The 17508-nt window shown below is 45.9% G+C and overlaps 1 protein-coding gene across 1 annotated transcript in view; it reads left to right on the plus strand.

Moving 5' to 3' along the window:
* The window catches only part of LOC144123047 (neprilysin-1-like), a 240814-nt gene that overhangs the window by 156568 nt on the left and 66738 nt on the right, over positions 1-17508 (plus strand). Inside the window, exons 17-19 of the mRNA XM_077655963.1 lie at positions 1409-1492; positions 2040-2146; positions 9454-9688. Coding sequence (XP_077512089.1) covers positions 1409-1492; positions 2040-2146; positions 9454-9688 — 426 coding nt within the window. The remainder of the gene's footprint in view (positions 1-1408; positions 1493-2039; positions 2147-9453; positions 9689-17508) is intronic.

Below are 17508 nucleotides of genomic sequence, written 5' to 3' on the forward strand. Positions count from 1 at the left end.
CTGTGTGTCGACTTTGTGGATATGATTGCGGCGAGAAGAGGCGGTGACCGCGGGGGGATCCAGCGAGGAGATAGCTGAGTTGGTGTAATTATTTTTTTTAAATGGCCATAAACGAGAAACCCTTCTAAAGACTGCAAGTGATCTTTAGTTGAAGACCGTCTTCATTTGCTTTGCACTATCCAGTTGTTAAGAATGGAACCGACTGATTAATTTAGACCAGGCGCGGTGGCTCATTGATTAGGGCGCTCGGGTATTGATCCGGAGTTCCCTGGTTCGAACCCAACCGCGGCGACTGCGTTTTTATGGAGGAGTAAGGCTAAGGCCCCCGTGTCCTGTGCGATGTCAGTGCACGTTAAAGATCCCCAGGTGGTCGAAATTATTCCGCAGCCCTCCACTACGACACCTCTTTCTTCCTATCTTCTTTCACTCTATCCTTTATTCCTTCCCTTACGGCGCGGTTCAGGTTTCTGCCGATATACGATACAGATACTGCGCCATTCCCTTTCTCCAGAAACCAATTATTATTATTATTATTATTATTATTATTATTATTATTATTATTATTATTATTATTATTATTATTATTATTATTATTATTATTATTATTATTATTATTGTTGTTGTGATTGATTTTGTGTAATTTCATGTCAATGCGTTTATTTTATGGCTTATGTTTACGTATTCCAAGCTGATGAACCATTCTTCAGATGAGAACGTAGTACATAAGTCGTGTGTAATGGTAGTTTCGAAGTTGATGGTACTGATAAAAATTTTCTTCAGAGATATCCGGATGTACTGTTAGCTTGCCATCTTAAATAATCAATATGTTTCTTTTATAGCATCCGGGCAGATTTTTTGCCTTAGTAACGCCTAGGTAACGGCATGATGTGAGAACCTCTGAAGTGATGCTATCGAGGAAATAGTAGAGGCCCACTCGCGTGATGCTGAACAATTCACATTGCTTTGCATTTCTAGTGTCTACTTGCATGCAAAATGTATTATCAAAGTGAACTATTTGACATTGCTAGCGGGTGATAGCGATGATAAAGCCTTGCCATTTATATCTATGCCCATGGAGGAAAGAATAAGCCGCATTTATGCTCTGCGTGCCTTACAGGGCCTTATACAATTTCTGTCAAAAGGGCGAAAGGGTTTTACTTTTTATCTTTTTCTTGATGTTAACGTTGCATTCGGAAAACTTGTGCTTTTGGAGACATCAGCTCGAAATTTCCTCTAAGCCCGAATTGCTTTTCAGCGGTGGCGCTGTTTAACAAGCACTATAAGTTGCCCCAGAAAAAAAGCCCTCGAGCATTTTATTTAAAAAAAAGGTTGAAATTACGTCATTGTATAGAGGGAAGGTGTCTATTATTTGCTATCTTTAATCTTCTTTCCACACCTCCGCGTGCAGGCGTCGTACGAGAAAAAATCTATCTACGACATAATGGACAAGTACACCATGGTGGACTACAGCAACGTCTCCATGTTTGGACCGGTAACTCTTCCGAAAATTTTACTTGTAGGAATTTCTGCAGCAGCTTATCGCTTTGCGGCAGGAGCTACCACTTCATAGCCTTTAGGCATTCACAGCGAGTCATATCGCTAATCCCGGCCATTATTTCCTTCTTGTGTACATTTTTGATGGCCATGAGCTCTTGAATTGCAAAACCACAGTAGAAGCAGTACATGAATGCAACCCGTATTTAGAAAAGTGTTTCTTGGTAACATTAACCATATAAGTGCCGAATGTTAGGGAGAACTTGGGCGAAATGTTCTTTCCGAATGTATTAAATTCACTATATTGAGGTCTCCACCACTCTACGAAAGAAACTTGATATTTGTTAACGAGAACACATTTTGCAGAAGCTAATGATTCCGCTCCGTTGGTCGCAGTTCTAGTAGCGCGGCTTGAATAGCTGATGCCAAAGCGGCATTTTTTGCACTTAACATCGAATGTGCCCCGTATATGATCATTTGTCCAACTGTATCAGCGGCTCTTCTAACCACCCATGTGGAGGAATTCGACCTTCCCTTCATTTCAGCTTCTTGACATGATCGACGGCGTCAAGAATTACACGGAAGCAGGAGCAGCAGTACTTGTGAAAAACACTGACCAACTTGAAGTCGTGAAAAGTCACTTCAGTTCACCGTGAGTGGCCACCTTTTTTATAAATGCGTAATATGGAAGAAACAATACCTGCTGCACCACTTTCAAGTGAACGGCAAATTGAAGCTGGGTCGGTTAAGGGACTTTATCGTGCGTGTACCCTCCCCTTCCTCTCCCTTTACTGTTTTCCCCGGTGTACATGCACCGCAATGGTATACACGGAGTCTTCTGGGGTATAGTTGTCGCGATTATGGATTTACGCTGCTTCATTATTAAGTGCCCACTTCATTAATCATAAGCACAGTAAAGTCTCTTGCAAAAATTGTAATCGATTGGTCATTTGGCAGCAGTTCCCAGTAATAGATGAGTTGACAGAAAGTCGAGAGCTGGAATAGGCCTGCACGGGACCGGAGGTGACCCGGAACTACATGCAGGAAATATGGAGCTTAAGATGCAGGAAAAAAGGAACAGTTCAAATCTGAAGGAATACTGTTCGATGGATCGAACCGATAAAATAATAATAAAGAAAGTTAGAGACCACTGCGGCAACCCGCACTGAAGGAATGCGAAAGCATTGACGCCTCTTTGACACTCTTTGCCCCTCTTTGATTCTTTTTGCACCCTTTTTGCCTTATCGACTGGTTGATTAGTTATTGATTGGTTGACTGCGTCTATTGATTGCGAGGTTAGATGTTGATTTATAAGTTTCCCCAATTGCTGTAACCAATTGCTTTAATTATTCACATTTACTCTGATCATAGCCTGTCTTCTGTTCAATCGCCCGTTTTCAGTTTTGAAATTTGGCGCCACAATGCGTTTTGAAATTTGGCGCCATCGTTCGTTCCCGTCCAGCTATTTGTTTTCCGAACCATTCGCTATGTGCGCAACCATTCTCTACATTTCTGACATTTTTGGCTCTAAATATATAACAAATCACCCGATTCACATCAATTTTTGCGCATCATCCTCATATCGTCCTCTGTCGATCACAACACTCATTTCATGCTATTTCTTCTGAGAGCGCCATGACTGCTGCGGACACATAACTGCTGCGGACACGTAACCGCCGACACAGCCTAGAAATGCTTTAGCATTATTGAAATACGGCATACATTATGTAAGCCAGATACTTATCATGCAGAGCTATATTGAGCTCTGGCGTGCATCCACTGCCGCTCTTTGTTATGTAGAATGCCGTCACACATTTCTATTTCTCTATGTATTTATAACCTTATTCAATAGATACAATTCACATTAATCACCTTGCTGTGTACATCCTTTATTGTGCCTCTGTTTTACTGCGTGTCCCTTTAAGGTGCACCGTGAACTCCTCTCAGATGCACTTAGGGTTACACAGTTTGGTAAAACAACCGTTACGCAGAACACTGCACACATTGTGCACATGCACACGCGACTGAAGCATACAAAGCTCCCAAGCCAGAAAAAAAAATGTAAATAACTTTAAACTTAGAAATGCACATGGTAGCGTGAAACGGAGGTTTTGTACATATCGTGTCTTCTACAATGAGTGCTACGGTATGTTTTCTATTCTAGCCAGCTGTTTAATTTGTTTTGTAACATTGCAAAACACACCTTATATATTTAAAAAAAAACTCGGCCCAGAGCTTGACATAATTGTTTCAGTCACGTTGATTACAAGATAAAGGGCCTCCCTCCCTGTGATCTTCAATTAACCCTCTTACATCAGCTGCTGGCACCCTATCCTTCCGTATTTTCTAATCTCATCCTCCCAACTATCACTCTGCCGCCCCTTCCTTCTGCCGCCCCTTCCCAGTGTATTCTCTTGGCCTTACGGCCAAGAGAATACACTGGGGTGATTTCCCGTAGGTGTGGTACCCTGAGGGAACGTCGGTTATTTTTCCTACGTCTTGAACGCCCTGTTCACTCCATTTCCGTCGCTTGCTTTTTTCTTAGGTTGTCATTAGACCGCGTTTATTCCGCATAACATGCCGAGCTTCATGTGGCGACAGATTTCCCGACTTCCGTGTCAACCATGCGTCGCAGCCGTTTGTCGTACACCTTTGCGGGTGATGTGATTTCTCGTTTTATATAGCTTACACATGCTGGTCAAATTTGAGGCTAGCTTGCGGCAGAGATTCGAACCGACGACATATGCACCTTCATTTGTGTGCCTTCCCAGGCTCTTTACCTCTTCCCTTAAGTCGTGATTGAGGTGCTCACCGAGATGCGACAAAGTCACCGTGCTACTTTCTTTCCTTGTACTTCCTCTTCATCCCTCTTTCAGTCGCAACAACAACCACAACTTCATTCTAGTTTGAAGTAAACACATTGCTAAACTATTTAAAAAACAATGATGGGAGAATTGTGGGCTAGCCAACACGAACTGAGCGTCAGCCGCCTATAAACATAATCTGCTACAAAAAGTTTGGTGGAATGCTTAGATTGGAGTGACGTGTGAACAATTAGTGCACGATTTTGGGCGCCTGGGGGTATCACGAGACAATTTCAAATTGAGCAACCCAGAAACTGCCAGCATCGGCCACGTGTGGGGAATATTAATGCAAGCCCAAATTGAACTGGCCCCTGCAGAACCCGCATCGGTATCATTAGGCAACGCGAGTAGCTCCAAAGATATACTTCAGCCCCACTGGAGAATATGCGGGGCAACCCAAGTGAGGCATGGCCCTGCAGAACCGGTATCGGTCCCGTTTTGGTATTGGAGGAACTCTCGGCAATGCGAATCGAATGTGGACAGCAGCATTTAGGGTGTCCACAGCCTAAATGCTCCGAAAAGAGTCCGAAATGTGCCCGATCGGGGTGATCTGTGCGCAGCCCAAAGGGAGTCCATATGGCCACCAGTTGTAGCTAGAAACCGCATGCTTCCCACATGGGCTCAACAAGATCTGCCCACATAGGACCCGCCGGGGTCCCACATCATAGCCCGCTTCGTGCTACTTGGGTTAGTCCGTTTGCAGGCTAGATCGCGACAGGGATTACAGCCGACTGCATAGGTACCTTTAACGGTATGCCCTTCCCCGACTTTCGTTTCACAATTGTGACACAATCGTGCGTCGTACAGCGTTCCTGGCAGTGTCGTACATTTCTCGTTGCACATAGCATAAAGCTGCTAGTTAAGACTGAGGCTACCTAACGACAGGGATTTCAGTCGGTGACATATAAACCCATGATGAGACAGTTAAGCTTACGCATTTACAGCATGTAAGCAGTCTTAACGCCGCTCCGTAGATTTATTGGTGTTCGGCTGCCACTTAACAGTGCGTAGCAATCTTGCACGAAGTTCTGCACGCCTTTTCTTGCACGGAGGAAACGCTGCATGAGCGGCGTTCATTGTCGTTTACTTTGACCGCCATCGTAGAAATGCGGTTAGGTAGTGAGATGTAAAAAAATGGCTTCCGGTTCAGCATTGCTAAGCACGAAATATTTTTCGCAAGTATGTTGGGCCAACAAATTTCCGGGGTGGGCCAGACCCATTCTGGGGCTGTGCCAGGTCAGTTTCGAACGTGGGTCAACTCAATTTTACAATTTTCGGAGGTGGGCCAACCCAATTTGTGTCGCGTTAGCCTCAAAGTCCCGTATCGCTGAAAATCTGGCGTCGGCGTTTTCCGGCGGCACGGCTGAGTATATAATCCTAACCGACCGCCACCTGACATCACAACTACATGACCTCGCGTGGTTAATTCAAAAACCCCCCCTACGACCATACTACAGCTTCCGTATTGGGACGATTCACCGGTTTTCAGGCATCCGCAAACACTGGCAGTACCATTCCGCAAAAGCCATATTTTTGTCTCAAAAATCCATTTCAAAAACTTCCTTAAATTCTTCCTTGTAACACCCGGTATATGCTGCTCCGTCAAAGCCGGAAACGGCAAGGTGAAGGGCATAAGTTCTAGCGTGCTTACAATGGACGCAAGCATATTTTTTTATTTATTTATTCAGCATACCCCTAATAGCCCTCCTTCGATAGTATTACATAAGGGGGGGGGGTCAGTGTAAAAACATGTACAAGGAACATCATTAACAAGCGAAGGAACAATAAGCACGCTAGGCATAACGGGGAAAAAATAAGCACCAAAGAGTAAATAAACAAGCAGCGGATAAGAAACAATAGAATACAAATTATAAGCTGAAAGAAAACGATTAGGCATAACAGAAAATAAAATACTGCAGCGTATATATTCGGCATGAAAGGAGCACAAGTAATCGCAAAAGTATTGGAACTGGAAAAAACATTTAAAATTTGAACATTTCAAATGCCAACGTCCCTGCGGATTAGAGCAAGAAATGTGGAGTTGTTAGATTAGCTATCAAGGTTGTTTATATATGCAAAAAAAAATAATTTCGGTGGAAACTAAATTTCGTTTTGAATTACTTAGGATTCGAACCCACAACCCTTGGATTGCGAGGCGTACGCGCCACGCATAAACCACAAATGCTCGTCGGTTTAAGGTGGATTGAAGTGTACCTGGTGAAGCGTTGTAGTCATGGGCTTATTGTGGTGTCTTAAGGACATGTACTGATGTGTGCGTAGTTATTTGTGACTATGCTAATTGTTCGTTACGTAATTTGACCAGATTTCTTCTATATCTGAGAGGATTCATTGTACAATAAGGGTTTGTAGCGTGTGTACTCTGATGTGTCGATGTGCATAGTCTGATTCGGGCATTTATTAATGGTCGTTTAAAAAGAGAGGTATAATCTCGCCGGGCGAGGCTGCCTAGTGTACCACCGTTGTGGTGACAATATACTACATTGACATTAGGTATTGTTTGTCAGGCGCAGAGTGTCCATCTGTCCCGGAGTCCGCCGAGAGACGCTGCGATCCCGTTTGTATGCAGAGGCGGACCAATTAGAGCCCGCGGCCGATAGCAGCGGCCAGATAAGCGGCTACGGGCCAATAGAGGCGGCGGGTGATAGTGGCTACCGATTAGCCGACCGACAGTGACTTGCGGACTGGGCCCGATTATGCGATTGTGTTACGTAAGCAGACGGTTTATGCTAGGAAGACAACACTGTGAGTGGTGTGGTCGATGCGGACAATCTATCGTGTGTACGAGCACGAGCAGACGGCGTGCGCTTTTCGTTACCTTTACTTCATAGAGGGGCTTTACGGGGAGCACCACTCTGGCGCCATCTATGAGCAAGCGGTGGTACTCTCGTACGCTAGGTTACACCGATGGCGGCAACGGCGTCGGTGACGCAACCCACGAATGGGAGCGTAGGAGCTGGGCTCTAAAATAGGGCGTTTATGATGTCACATATGCAGCTTCGGGAAGTTAAACGCTACGTACAGAAGGCAAAACGCTTGTCTGGAGCACGTCTTTGGTGTGTTTCGGGCTAAACACGCGATATCTAATAATAAATTTCGGTTAAAATGGTCTGGATGTAACCATCTGCAGTTAAACTTATAGGATTTTGTCATTTTTTGATTTCTGGTAGCATCGGCTTTGGGAGTTGTGGAACACACAGTTCGGTCGTTCTAGATGCGTGTTTTGGCCTCTGCACCATAGAATATATTGTACTACACGTTACGGCAGCATACCATACCATATCGTACGTTACGGTACCACATGGTAATGTAAACATCCAGGTAGCGTATGGCATATTATAAATTGTGTTATTTAACAGCACTAAGCGAGACATGGGCTGTGAAGGATTCTGTAATGGAGAACTGCAGAATAATTTAGATCATCTGGGGATCTCTGATGTGGGCTGATATCTAACACGACGCGAGTGCTTTTGAATTTTGCCTCGATCGTAATGCTGCCACCGTTACCGGGATTCGATGCCGCAACATTCGAATCAGCAGGCCAATAACGCCGATGCCCCTGAGCCACCACACCAGACCCAGGTGTGCTTTCGATACCTGGATGTTTACATTATTAATAATATACCTTTGAAATTACATATCGAACACCTTACTTCTAAGACTCACTGCACACTGATATACATTCGCCAGAATTACCCGCGTTAAGGAACAAAAATTCTTAGGTCTGTGGTTTGAAGAACATTTATCGTGGAGTTCACACATAAGGCGGTTATGCAAAGATCTTTCTAAATTCGTAGGTATCATCAAATGAATAGCTCACCTGATTCCTCTTGGCTAAAACAACATTTATACAACGCCATTTTTTATTCAGACCTCGGCTATGGGACCTTGGTATGGAGAAGAACAACTATGGTTTCCTGGGCCTTCGTCAAGCTGTTCGTACAGCTTTTAGCCCAGGTGACCATCCAGATACTTTCTGGAGAATAAAATATGATTTGATTTGATTTGAAGAACGAAGTGCAACAAGCAATTTCTTTTACAAAAACGCATTCTTCGTATATTCAGCAATTACCATTGCCGTTACGCAGAGCTTGCAACAGCTCCATTATTCTAGCGTTATTCACTGCGCGCAGACAAAATTTATTATAAGAAGCTTCTGATGACCGTACACAAAGATCAATTATTCTCCAGAACATCAAATCATGATACATCTCAGCGCCTTCTGCGGCGAAATATCAGAAACATGCCGAAAACAAGAACAAATTATGGAAAGCAGACTTTCTAATATAAGTAAACTGAAATATAAACAACGTCGAGAAACTGTTAGATTTTAGCGCTTCATTAATTAGTTTCCAAAAATAGCTTACCGCACTGCTACTAGCCGATATTGTTTCCTTTTCTTGATCACTGTTATTCTGTTTCTTTGTTGTTTGTATGTATGTCCAATCACAAAATGAATATGTAGAGTGCTGTTGTGCTATGTGTGTATTGTGGCTGTGTAATGTTTAATATACACAAGTGTAATATGTGTGTTCTTCTGTAAGTTTTGCAGTTTTGCTTTTCATATGTATTTTATTTAGTTAATTATCACTGCTGTCGAAACTTTATTGTAGTGGGCAGGGACATTTCTTCAACTCCTTGGTACACTTAGTCTTAGCCTCCACTCGCTACGATGAGAAATAAAATTCATTCATTTATAGTAGAAAAAAATTGGAGCTGATAATTTTAGACGAGCATTGCCAAGCTAAATTTTATAACTTGTAGTTTCAATACGGAGTAAATTTTTTTTATCAATTTCCTTCTTCATTGTATTTCATTATCTAAGCTGCCTGCCTAACATTTCCTGGAAACAAGTTCTTTATGCTTCGAATTCTCTTTTAATGTTTCTTCAATTTTATGCTGCAGTATTGCTTTTTGTCTTATTTCGAACTATTCGCCTTTGCTTTGCACTCCTCCCAGAGAGCGCAATATAAAGGAACGTGTAAAAAATACCATAATACAAGGAGTGTTTGTGCATTAGCATTGTATATAACTTTTGCAAATGAGTCCGAACATTTAACGCTCTATTGTATCGCAGCACTATGCTGTATGCCTACTTGGCCTTTCACACAACCATCTACCTTTCGCCGTTCTTCGAAAACAAGGACTACCTTTGGGATGTGTCCATGTTTACCCTCACTGGGCGCAACCATCCCACGCCTGTGCCGAAGTGGAGACTGTGCCTTCGCCTTGTCGACAGGGTTCTGCCCGGCTTCATGATTGTGGCCTTGGAGAAGAACGACACCACAACACCAGAGTTCGTCGAGTTGATGGTGCGTAAAGCGGGAATATGGTTTGATAGAGGAGATGTCACCATTTAATAGGCATATACCAGCGCGCCTCTAATGATAAAAGCACGTCTAGATCTGCACGGGGGGAACGTGACAGTTGTCTGAAGCAGCTGGTAGAAAATGGTGACCCTGCGGCGCCGTTTTGAGGCCCGCTTAAGCTACCTGTGTAATTGTAGTCACTGTGCAGGATCCAGGAAAATTGTTTTCTGTGCGATTTGCCGTGCTGTTGGTTTCTGTGAAATTTGTGTGTGCTGGCTCTGGTCACGCCCCACCTTCGTCGTCCGCCCCCAGTACGCCCCAGCAGCCCGCGGCTGTCTCCCTGCCTCTTGCACACAGCGGCTCCGGCCAGGCCGTCCAGTTTCACTAAACACCCGGTTGGTCTGAACCCCACTTGCACATGCCTCTTGCTTCTGTACCTCAGCAGTTGTTACGGAAAGAAGCGCTACACATACCGACACAAAAAAAGAGACATGGACAAGCGTTTGTCCGTGTCTCTTGCGTTTGTCTGTGTGGTGCTTCTTACCGCGGCAACAACTCCCCCAAATAGCTCAGCAAAAAGATTTTTTTGATTACGAAAATATGCCCTTCAGCATAAGATGAATATAGGTACATCTGCAGGCGGGTGTCAGCTATGAATGTCAACAAGGCCCGGTATTTGGGCCCATAGGTCCGGATTCAAGCGAATGCCGAGCTTGAATGCCAAGGTGACGCTTGCGTCCTACCGAAGCCCAGGGCAAGTCATAAAGTGAGGCAACGTAGCCTCTGTAGCAGAGGTGAGCGGTGGTCAGAAAGAGCAGTTCAGAAGCCGGGTTTGTGATTTCCAGGAGGCCCTGACCGCAGCGTCAGCGCAGCATCCACCCGGATTCTCCTCAACGCCATCTCCTCACGGCGAGTTAAACAGCCGGGAAGGTTTGGTCCACGCGGTGGAATTAAAGCACGCATAGAGCGGCGGAGAAATTTCTTTTTGGGCAGTATAGTGTCTCCTGCAGACAATTTCAGTACAGGAAGCTGTTATGGCGCTTTCAGTGGAATGTACGCACGCACTGTCCACTTCCCTAATATAGTGCGTATTGCATCGAGCTCACACTACTCGGAAAGAGCATGGAATGATTCGATGATGAAGCACACATCGACAACATTGCAGAGGACAGGCTACGCGCTGTAGACCCCCTTCTTCTTGTGTTGAGTCGATATAAGAGAAGACAGTTCGGTTGTGTACAGTAGAGGTCCTTTAAAGTGAACAAGTAGTCACGAATGGCATTGAGCTCTGATATCACAGAGGGAAGCGACGCCTCTCTTAAGTAGGAGTTTTTCTGGCATGCAGTGGGTAGAGCTTGACAGAGAAGAGTGGTGTGCAACATATATTTTGTACTGGCGTCTACGTAAGCTTGAAGTGCAAATGGAGACTGCTGGGAGATGACGATCTGTTTCTCACTGAACGATGAGAGTTGGGCATGACACGTACGGGTCGGTAGTCGGTGATCTGAGGATGCTGCCAAAGAGGAGGTTCTAAAGGTGTTGCGTGAAAAAGCGGATAAGTAGGGTCAAAGTAATTTGCTTGGGCAGATGCCGCAGGCGTTCCTGATACTTTCAGGCTTAGTGCATTACGGCGCTTCTCCACGAGCTCAACAATGCTATTTACCTGAGCTTCCGTTTGTAGTGTGTGAATAGGAGTCAAGCGAGGAAGGCCAGTGATAACTCGCATGGCCTCTCTGTTCACTGTTTCCAGTCGGTCCCAATCTCTTAGGGAAAGGCGTTGGAACTGTGCTCAATAAACGATCCGAGGCCTAATCTCCTAGCCATATTAAAGCATGCACCACCTGTTTTCTGGGAAATTCGGCGAAATAGGTGCAGCGTACAGGCGGCTTTTTGTCGGGCAGATCGAACCCACGGTGCTGCATATGCAGAGCTGTCCAGGTCCACACCTAGCACCCGCATCGACTTGACTGTAGTAAGGAGCTGGCAGTTGAAGAACAGCTGTATGGGTGTGAGCAAAAGGCGGCGTCTGCCGCATCGGTTGGTGATAGCGATAAAGTTTGTCTTTTCAAACGACAGTGCAAGGCCATGCTTGGTGCAACACTTAGAGGTCTTGTCCAGAGAGGTCTGAACACCTTCTTCTTGGCGGGAAAGGTTCGTGTGTACTGGCCAAACAGTTACATCTTCCGCATGCATCAAATAAAAGATATCCAGAATTTTAGGCAGTTGACATGCCAAAAAAAGCAGGACGATGTTAAATAATACTGACGCCAGCACAGGTCCTTGATGTACACCCCTCTTTACGGTGAAGTGGCCAGCACGTTTCTTGCCGATGCGTTAGGCGATAGAACGGTCTTCCAAGAACGAAGTCACAAAGTTGCGTGCTCGAGGAGGGTGATGAAGTCAATGTAGAATGGCCAAGATCGCTCAGTGGCTGACCTTGTTATACGCCTTGTGAACGCTCATGGTTGGAAGCGTGAGGAGTTTGTGAGATCTGCCCCCGAGCAGCACCAAGCCTGATAGGTGGTCGAGTCCATCCTCAGTGCCCAGTGAGGGCGAAAGCCACTCTGGGCTGGGTGGTGCAATTGACACCGTTCCGGCCACCATGAGAGCCGCGTAGCTATCATCCGTTCTGGCAGCTTACAAAGAGTGGACGTAAGCTCTAACGGCCGAAGGTTGCTTAACATACTACGATCCTTTCCTGGCTTAGGGATCGGCACCACTTCGGCATGTTTCAAAGGTGTTGGGATGCCTCCGGACGTCCAAACTGTTTTCAAGGCTTCAAGGAACCACTCCAATGCCGGGCTTCTGATATTTTTCAGAACCTCATATGTAAGTCCTTCCGGCCCAGGAGATTTACGTCGTTTCGTTTGATTTGTGACTGCGAGAAACTCAGTCATGGTGAACTGCTTCTGCATACCTTCAAGGCCATCTTTGCTTCAGAAAGAAGAGTATTTGGGTAGATGAACGGCGCTTGTAGTTGATCAACATCTGGAAATAAAGTCCTGACGACCTATGAAGCGAACTAACTTTGCGTCTGTCCTGAAGCACGAAATGTATTGGTGTTGCGACGAAGATATGTATCGAGTGACTGGCAATTACTCTCGACGGAGGGCTCCCCAGAGCCGCACAAGATGCAGATTCGGGCGCAGTCCGCTCTCTTCAACCCAACTTGAATGAGTGAATTTTTAAGCGCTGCACACAAAGCTTTCGGCAGATCCGATGGAGCTGATAGCAGGCAGTCGTCGAGTGCCATTATGGACAAGTCCCACTCTGTGAAATTGCAAAAGCGCTTACGGCTACGCTAAGATCCAGGATCCAAACCTATCAGGAATGGATTGGGGTCGCTGCCCCAACAGTCTATTTCTCGGTCCCAGGATACAGGGTGTGCACCACACCACCATGTTAGGTCTGGAGAGGATGAGGCTGGGGATGGTCCCACCGGTGGGTTGCGGTGCCTGGGTAAATGAGAAGCACAAACTAAGTCTCACTAAAACTGTCTAGCACACCTGAGCAGAGGTAACTCGAAGTCTGATGCGGGGCATTGAAATCAACGCCAACTGAAATAGGGCGTCCAGGGTATGCGCCGCGAAGGGGAGCTGTCCATCCTAGCTGTAGACGAGGGGCTCTGCCACTGTAGGGACGTATGTAGCACGACACAAGAATCAAGTCAGTGCGATGAAGATGAACCAGCAGAGCCACAACTTCTTGGCCATTGTTGCACCAAGACACCAGTGGAACTTCAGTCTTAGGATAACAAGTTGCTATGTATGCGGCAGCCTTTCCAGGCGTTCAGGAGGCAGTGCTGCAACGACTGTCTAGAATAGTTGGGCAGGAATAGGCAGGAAAGCAAGAAAGTGGGCGCAGAGCATTAGTGCCTTGTAGAAGTAACTCCCAAGCAGGAAGTTTACCTAAGCGCAGTCGATGACGGATCTTGCCTGCCTTGATCAGGAAACCCCGGCCGTTCCATTGTAACATATATCGGTGGTTGTTCAGTGTTGAATCTATATTTAGGGAACCGAAGGAAGGTTAGCTATCCACACCTTTGTCAGTTGTTGCAGTTGGCGTACCACGAAGTGAAGTAGCGCTACAGAAGTCAACTGATCAGGCTGTAGTGGTACGCAAGGGGCAAGCTATGCGTGCGCATTTGACTGCGTCACAGGAGATAGGTGAGTAGTACGTTGACTGGACAACTGGGCAAGTAAAGCCTGTTTTTGGGAGAGTAGTAGCATCTACCCCTGCAGAGCTGCAAGCCGTTTATTCAATTTGGCAATTTCATCTGAAGGCGGCGCTTCAAAAGCCGACTTTTGACTATACGTTTGAGTGGCGGTATGACCTTCATAAACATCACGCTGTGCGGTAGTATCATCTCTGCTAAGCGCCAGTAGTGCAAAGCGGTTCTATGTAGGCAAGACACCATTTGACGACACCGGCATTAGATTTGGGCGAGCACCCCTGGAACGTTTACGCTGTTTCTCTATGACGCCGCGCTTGACAGGGCCGTCTTTGGAAGTATTATCGTGATCGTCCTTGTGAGAAAGGTCGCCGCGATGTTGCTCAGAATTAGAAGCCCCCTAGAGGTGTCTGCGGGATACAGTAGAGGCGCTCTCATATGTCGTGCCAAAAGCAACAATACCAGCAAGCGACTCCAGGTTTTGTAGAAGTGGTGCTTATACAGCGATACTGCAAGATGCCCCCATAAAATGTTCCCCCAACTTACGTGTGGAAAAATCCAACGATGAAACAAGTTCATTAGTTAGGACGTCTGGGTCTACACCCGACACAACATAATGCCGAAAGTCTGCACCAGATGTCATTTAAGCTTGAACAGTCACGATGGTCGAAGCAGAGGCTGGCAAAGTGTTTAGTGCGCGGACGTGGTCGACGTCGGATGACGAGCGAACTCAAACGGCGTCCTGTGCGATGTCAGTGCACGTTAAAGATCCCCATGTGGTCGAAATTATTCCGGAGCCCGCTACTACGGCACCTCTTCTCTTTCCTTCTTTCACTCCCACCTTCTTCACTTCTTTTACGGCCCGGTTCAGGTGTCCACCGAGATAAATGAAAGAACTACTGCGCCATTTCTTTTCCTCAAAAACCCATTTTCAGTTTTCAACGGTCACAGTGTTGGTGGGGCGGTGAATTGTGAACCCTTGAAATCCATGTGTTCCAAGACACTTGTCGAAGGTCGGTTGAAGGAGACGTTGTGACATATCGAAGCATTAGTGCGGCTTAACCGCCACCTTGTATAGCGACGGCAGACGGCCTGTATTCTGCGCGGTTCCTTGGAAGGATGTTTCAGGCTAGCATGTCGTTTCGGCATGATGTTTGGCAGGAAACATAGAGCTTGGAGGACGGCAGTGTTCCATCGTAGCCCTAGCTGGCTGCAACTGCGGACCTGTGGGGCCATTCCTGACATCGGAGAACGCCACCGACTACGGATGAGGCGAGTCTGCGATCAGATGGCGGCTAAACACCGCACGCAGCAAAGCTGCGGCGATTGCCTTGTAGTCAATCGCTGGCCAAGTGGTAGATATTGACGGAGCGCACTGGAAACACGTCCGGTCTACGCTGTACTTCATCATCTTCCAAAAGTTCTTGGCTACCTGAGCAGTGCCCTCTCCTCCCTTCTACTGGTGCTGATTCTAACCGGGCACTTACTCCTGACTATAAAATTTATCTGGCTCCAACAGAAGAATTTCTCGCCCCCGTTTGGCAGCCCGGCGACATATCTTGTCGAAGCCACGGGCAGAGGACTCGCAACACCTGCACATTGGAACCAGCGGCGTCTACTTCACGGAGGCTTGCCGTCCATCGCCAATTACTCCCCTCGTTAACATCCGGCCCACTGACCTACGGAGCGAGCCAGAGAGGGCTGTTCTCGGAACGATTCTCAATAGCACATGGTTTCAGCGGCGTCAATCAACGCATCCCACACTTCAGCACCGTCGTCACTCACTTCCCGGCAGGCCTCAATCCTAGCGGTCTCGCTACATTGCTGAGCCAACTCATCGGTTCTTATAAGGTCCCTAGAGTGAATAATCCTCGCTACTTTTCCACACGTAGCAACTTTATTACTTGCCACGAGCAGTGTCATATTTTCCATTTTACTTTGAAACGGTATGATCGGGACAGTGAGTTCTGGTTAGTGCCGCACATTCTTTTCTACTTTTGCAAAACACAAAATCAGAACGTCGTTGAGATGAGCTACTGTCTTAGACTGGATCGTTACTGCTAACCGTGCTCAAGGAGTGACAATTGTCAAAACAGACATGAAGCCTGGGTAAGCATTCTCACGTACATCGTGAAAAAGCACACGGTAAAAGATAGCAATCAAGGCACTCCTTGAAGCACATACTTGAACAAAATAACCTAGGGGAACAGCTGCAGTCGTCTGACGAATGTTTCGAGAAAAAAAGGACTTGTCTTTGTCAGGGTAATCGCGGTCATAATTGTTTAGGATCACGTAGGCTTCACTATGAGAGCAACGAATGCTGGACTAGAATGACAAAAAGGGGACGTTTTGTCAGAAGTTTCATAGGAGTGGTTGGTACGGTGGCGTAGCTTGTTCCGAAAAGCTTGTTTTGAGGTAAAGGAGGTTCAGTGGATTTGTGTTTTTTCTTCCCTCACCTTGTTGAAATCGCTGCTTCCTGTACCAGCTGTCACGTTATTATCTCACAATACACGAGTTTTTCGGCCTCTTGTACTCATACTAGCTTGTGCTGCATATTATGTGTACGTAGGAAAGCAGATATTCTACATTTTAATAAGTTTCATTGTTTCTCTTACGGCCGCTATAAAGTGATGCAAATGCCCAATGTCGATAACAGGCGAAAGCAGAAATCACGAAGGTATTCGCGAGAGAAGACGCGTATCAACTGCGCGATGTCGGAACAAGGTGCCGATAGCCAATATATAATTGAGAACAAATTCAAAAACGTTTCCTGTTCTGCCATAGCAAAAGGTCTCCCAAAATGAAAGGCATGGAGCCGTTGAGCACTGGCTGCCAGCTGCACATTCACGTTAGCTTTTCGTTCACACCACTTCCTCAAATGGGTCGAATATCTGATTACAAAGCTCTGTCTGCTTGGAACATATCGGCATCAACGTTTCGATGGAAGCTATACAACTCCACGCAGAAATGAGTTCACTGTGCAAACGCTATGCGGAGAACTCATGACGGCGTGCATTAAAGAATTTAAAAATGGCGAATTCCTTGTGTTGTTGTCAGATTCGGACATGACTTTATTATTTAATAAATACTACATTTGTCTTGTCTTCAAGTATCCTGAAGCGGCCGCATCCAGCGCAAATGCAGCCGCTTCCTGTTGTCGATGTCAAATAATTAACGTTTTTTTAAAGGGGATAATGCTAGGGACAGGAATAAACGCACTTATTGCATATCTCACTTTTAAAAGCGATTACAAGGCTTCTATACTCAAAGCATTTGATAGGCTCTGTGTGTGGCCCGCCAGGCTGCAGTGAACAACAAATTATGAATATCTTGGTGAATTGAAACGTTTCGGAATATAGAAAAAGAATACATTTCATTATGCAGCTTTTGTTTCATCCGCTGCCGCGATAGCTTGCATACAAGCTTGTATTGCAATGACCGAGGCGAGCCAAGCAGTCCGTGAAGAAGAGACTGGGTAGGGATAATGTGGCGATTGTGTTGCTGATGGTCAGAGACAGTGGGAGAAGTTGGAGCAGTATTCTGAGCAGCTGGGCATGGATTTGGGGCCCGATGACCAGTGATGTGGTCCAGCCGGTGTATGAAAGATGCTAAGTTGAATTTTGCCTAGTAGACGAACGAATGAGGTGGAGAG

This window comes from Amblyomma americanum, chromosome 3, assembly GCF_052857255.1.
Source record: "Amblyomma americanum isolate KBUSLIRL-KWMA chromosome 3, ASM5285725v1, whole genome shotgun sequence".
Taxonomy (NCBI): Eukaryota; Metazoa; Arthropoda; class Arachnida; order Ixodida; family Ixodidae; genus Amblyomma; species Amblyomma americanum.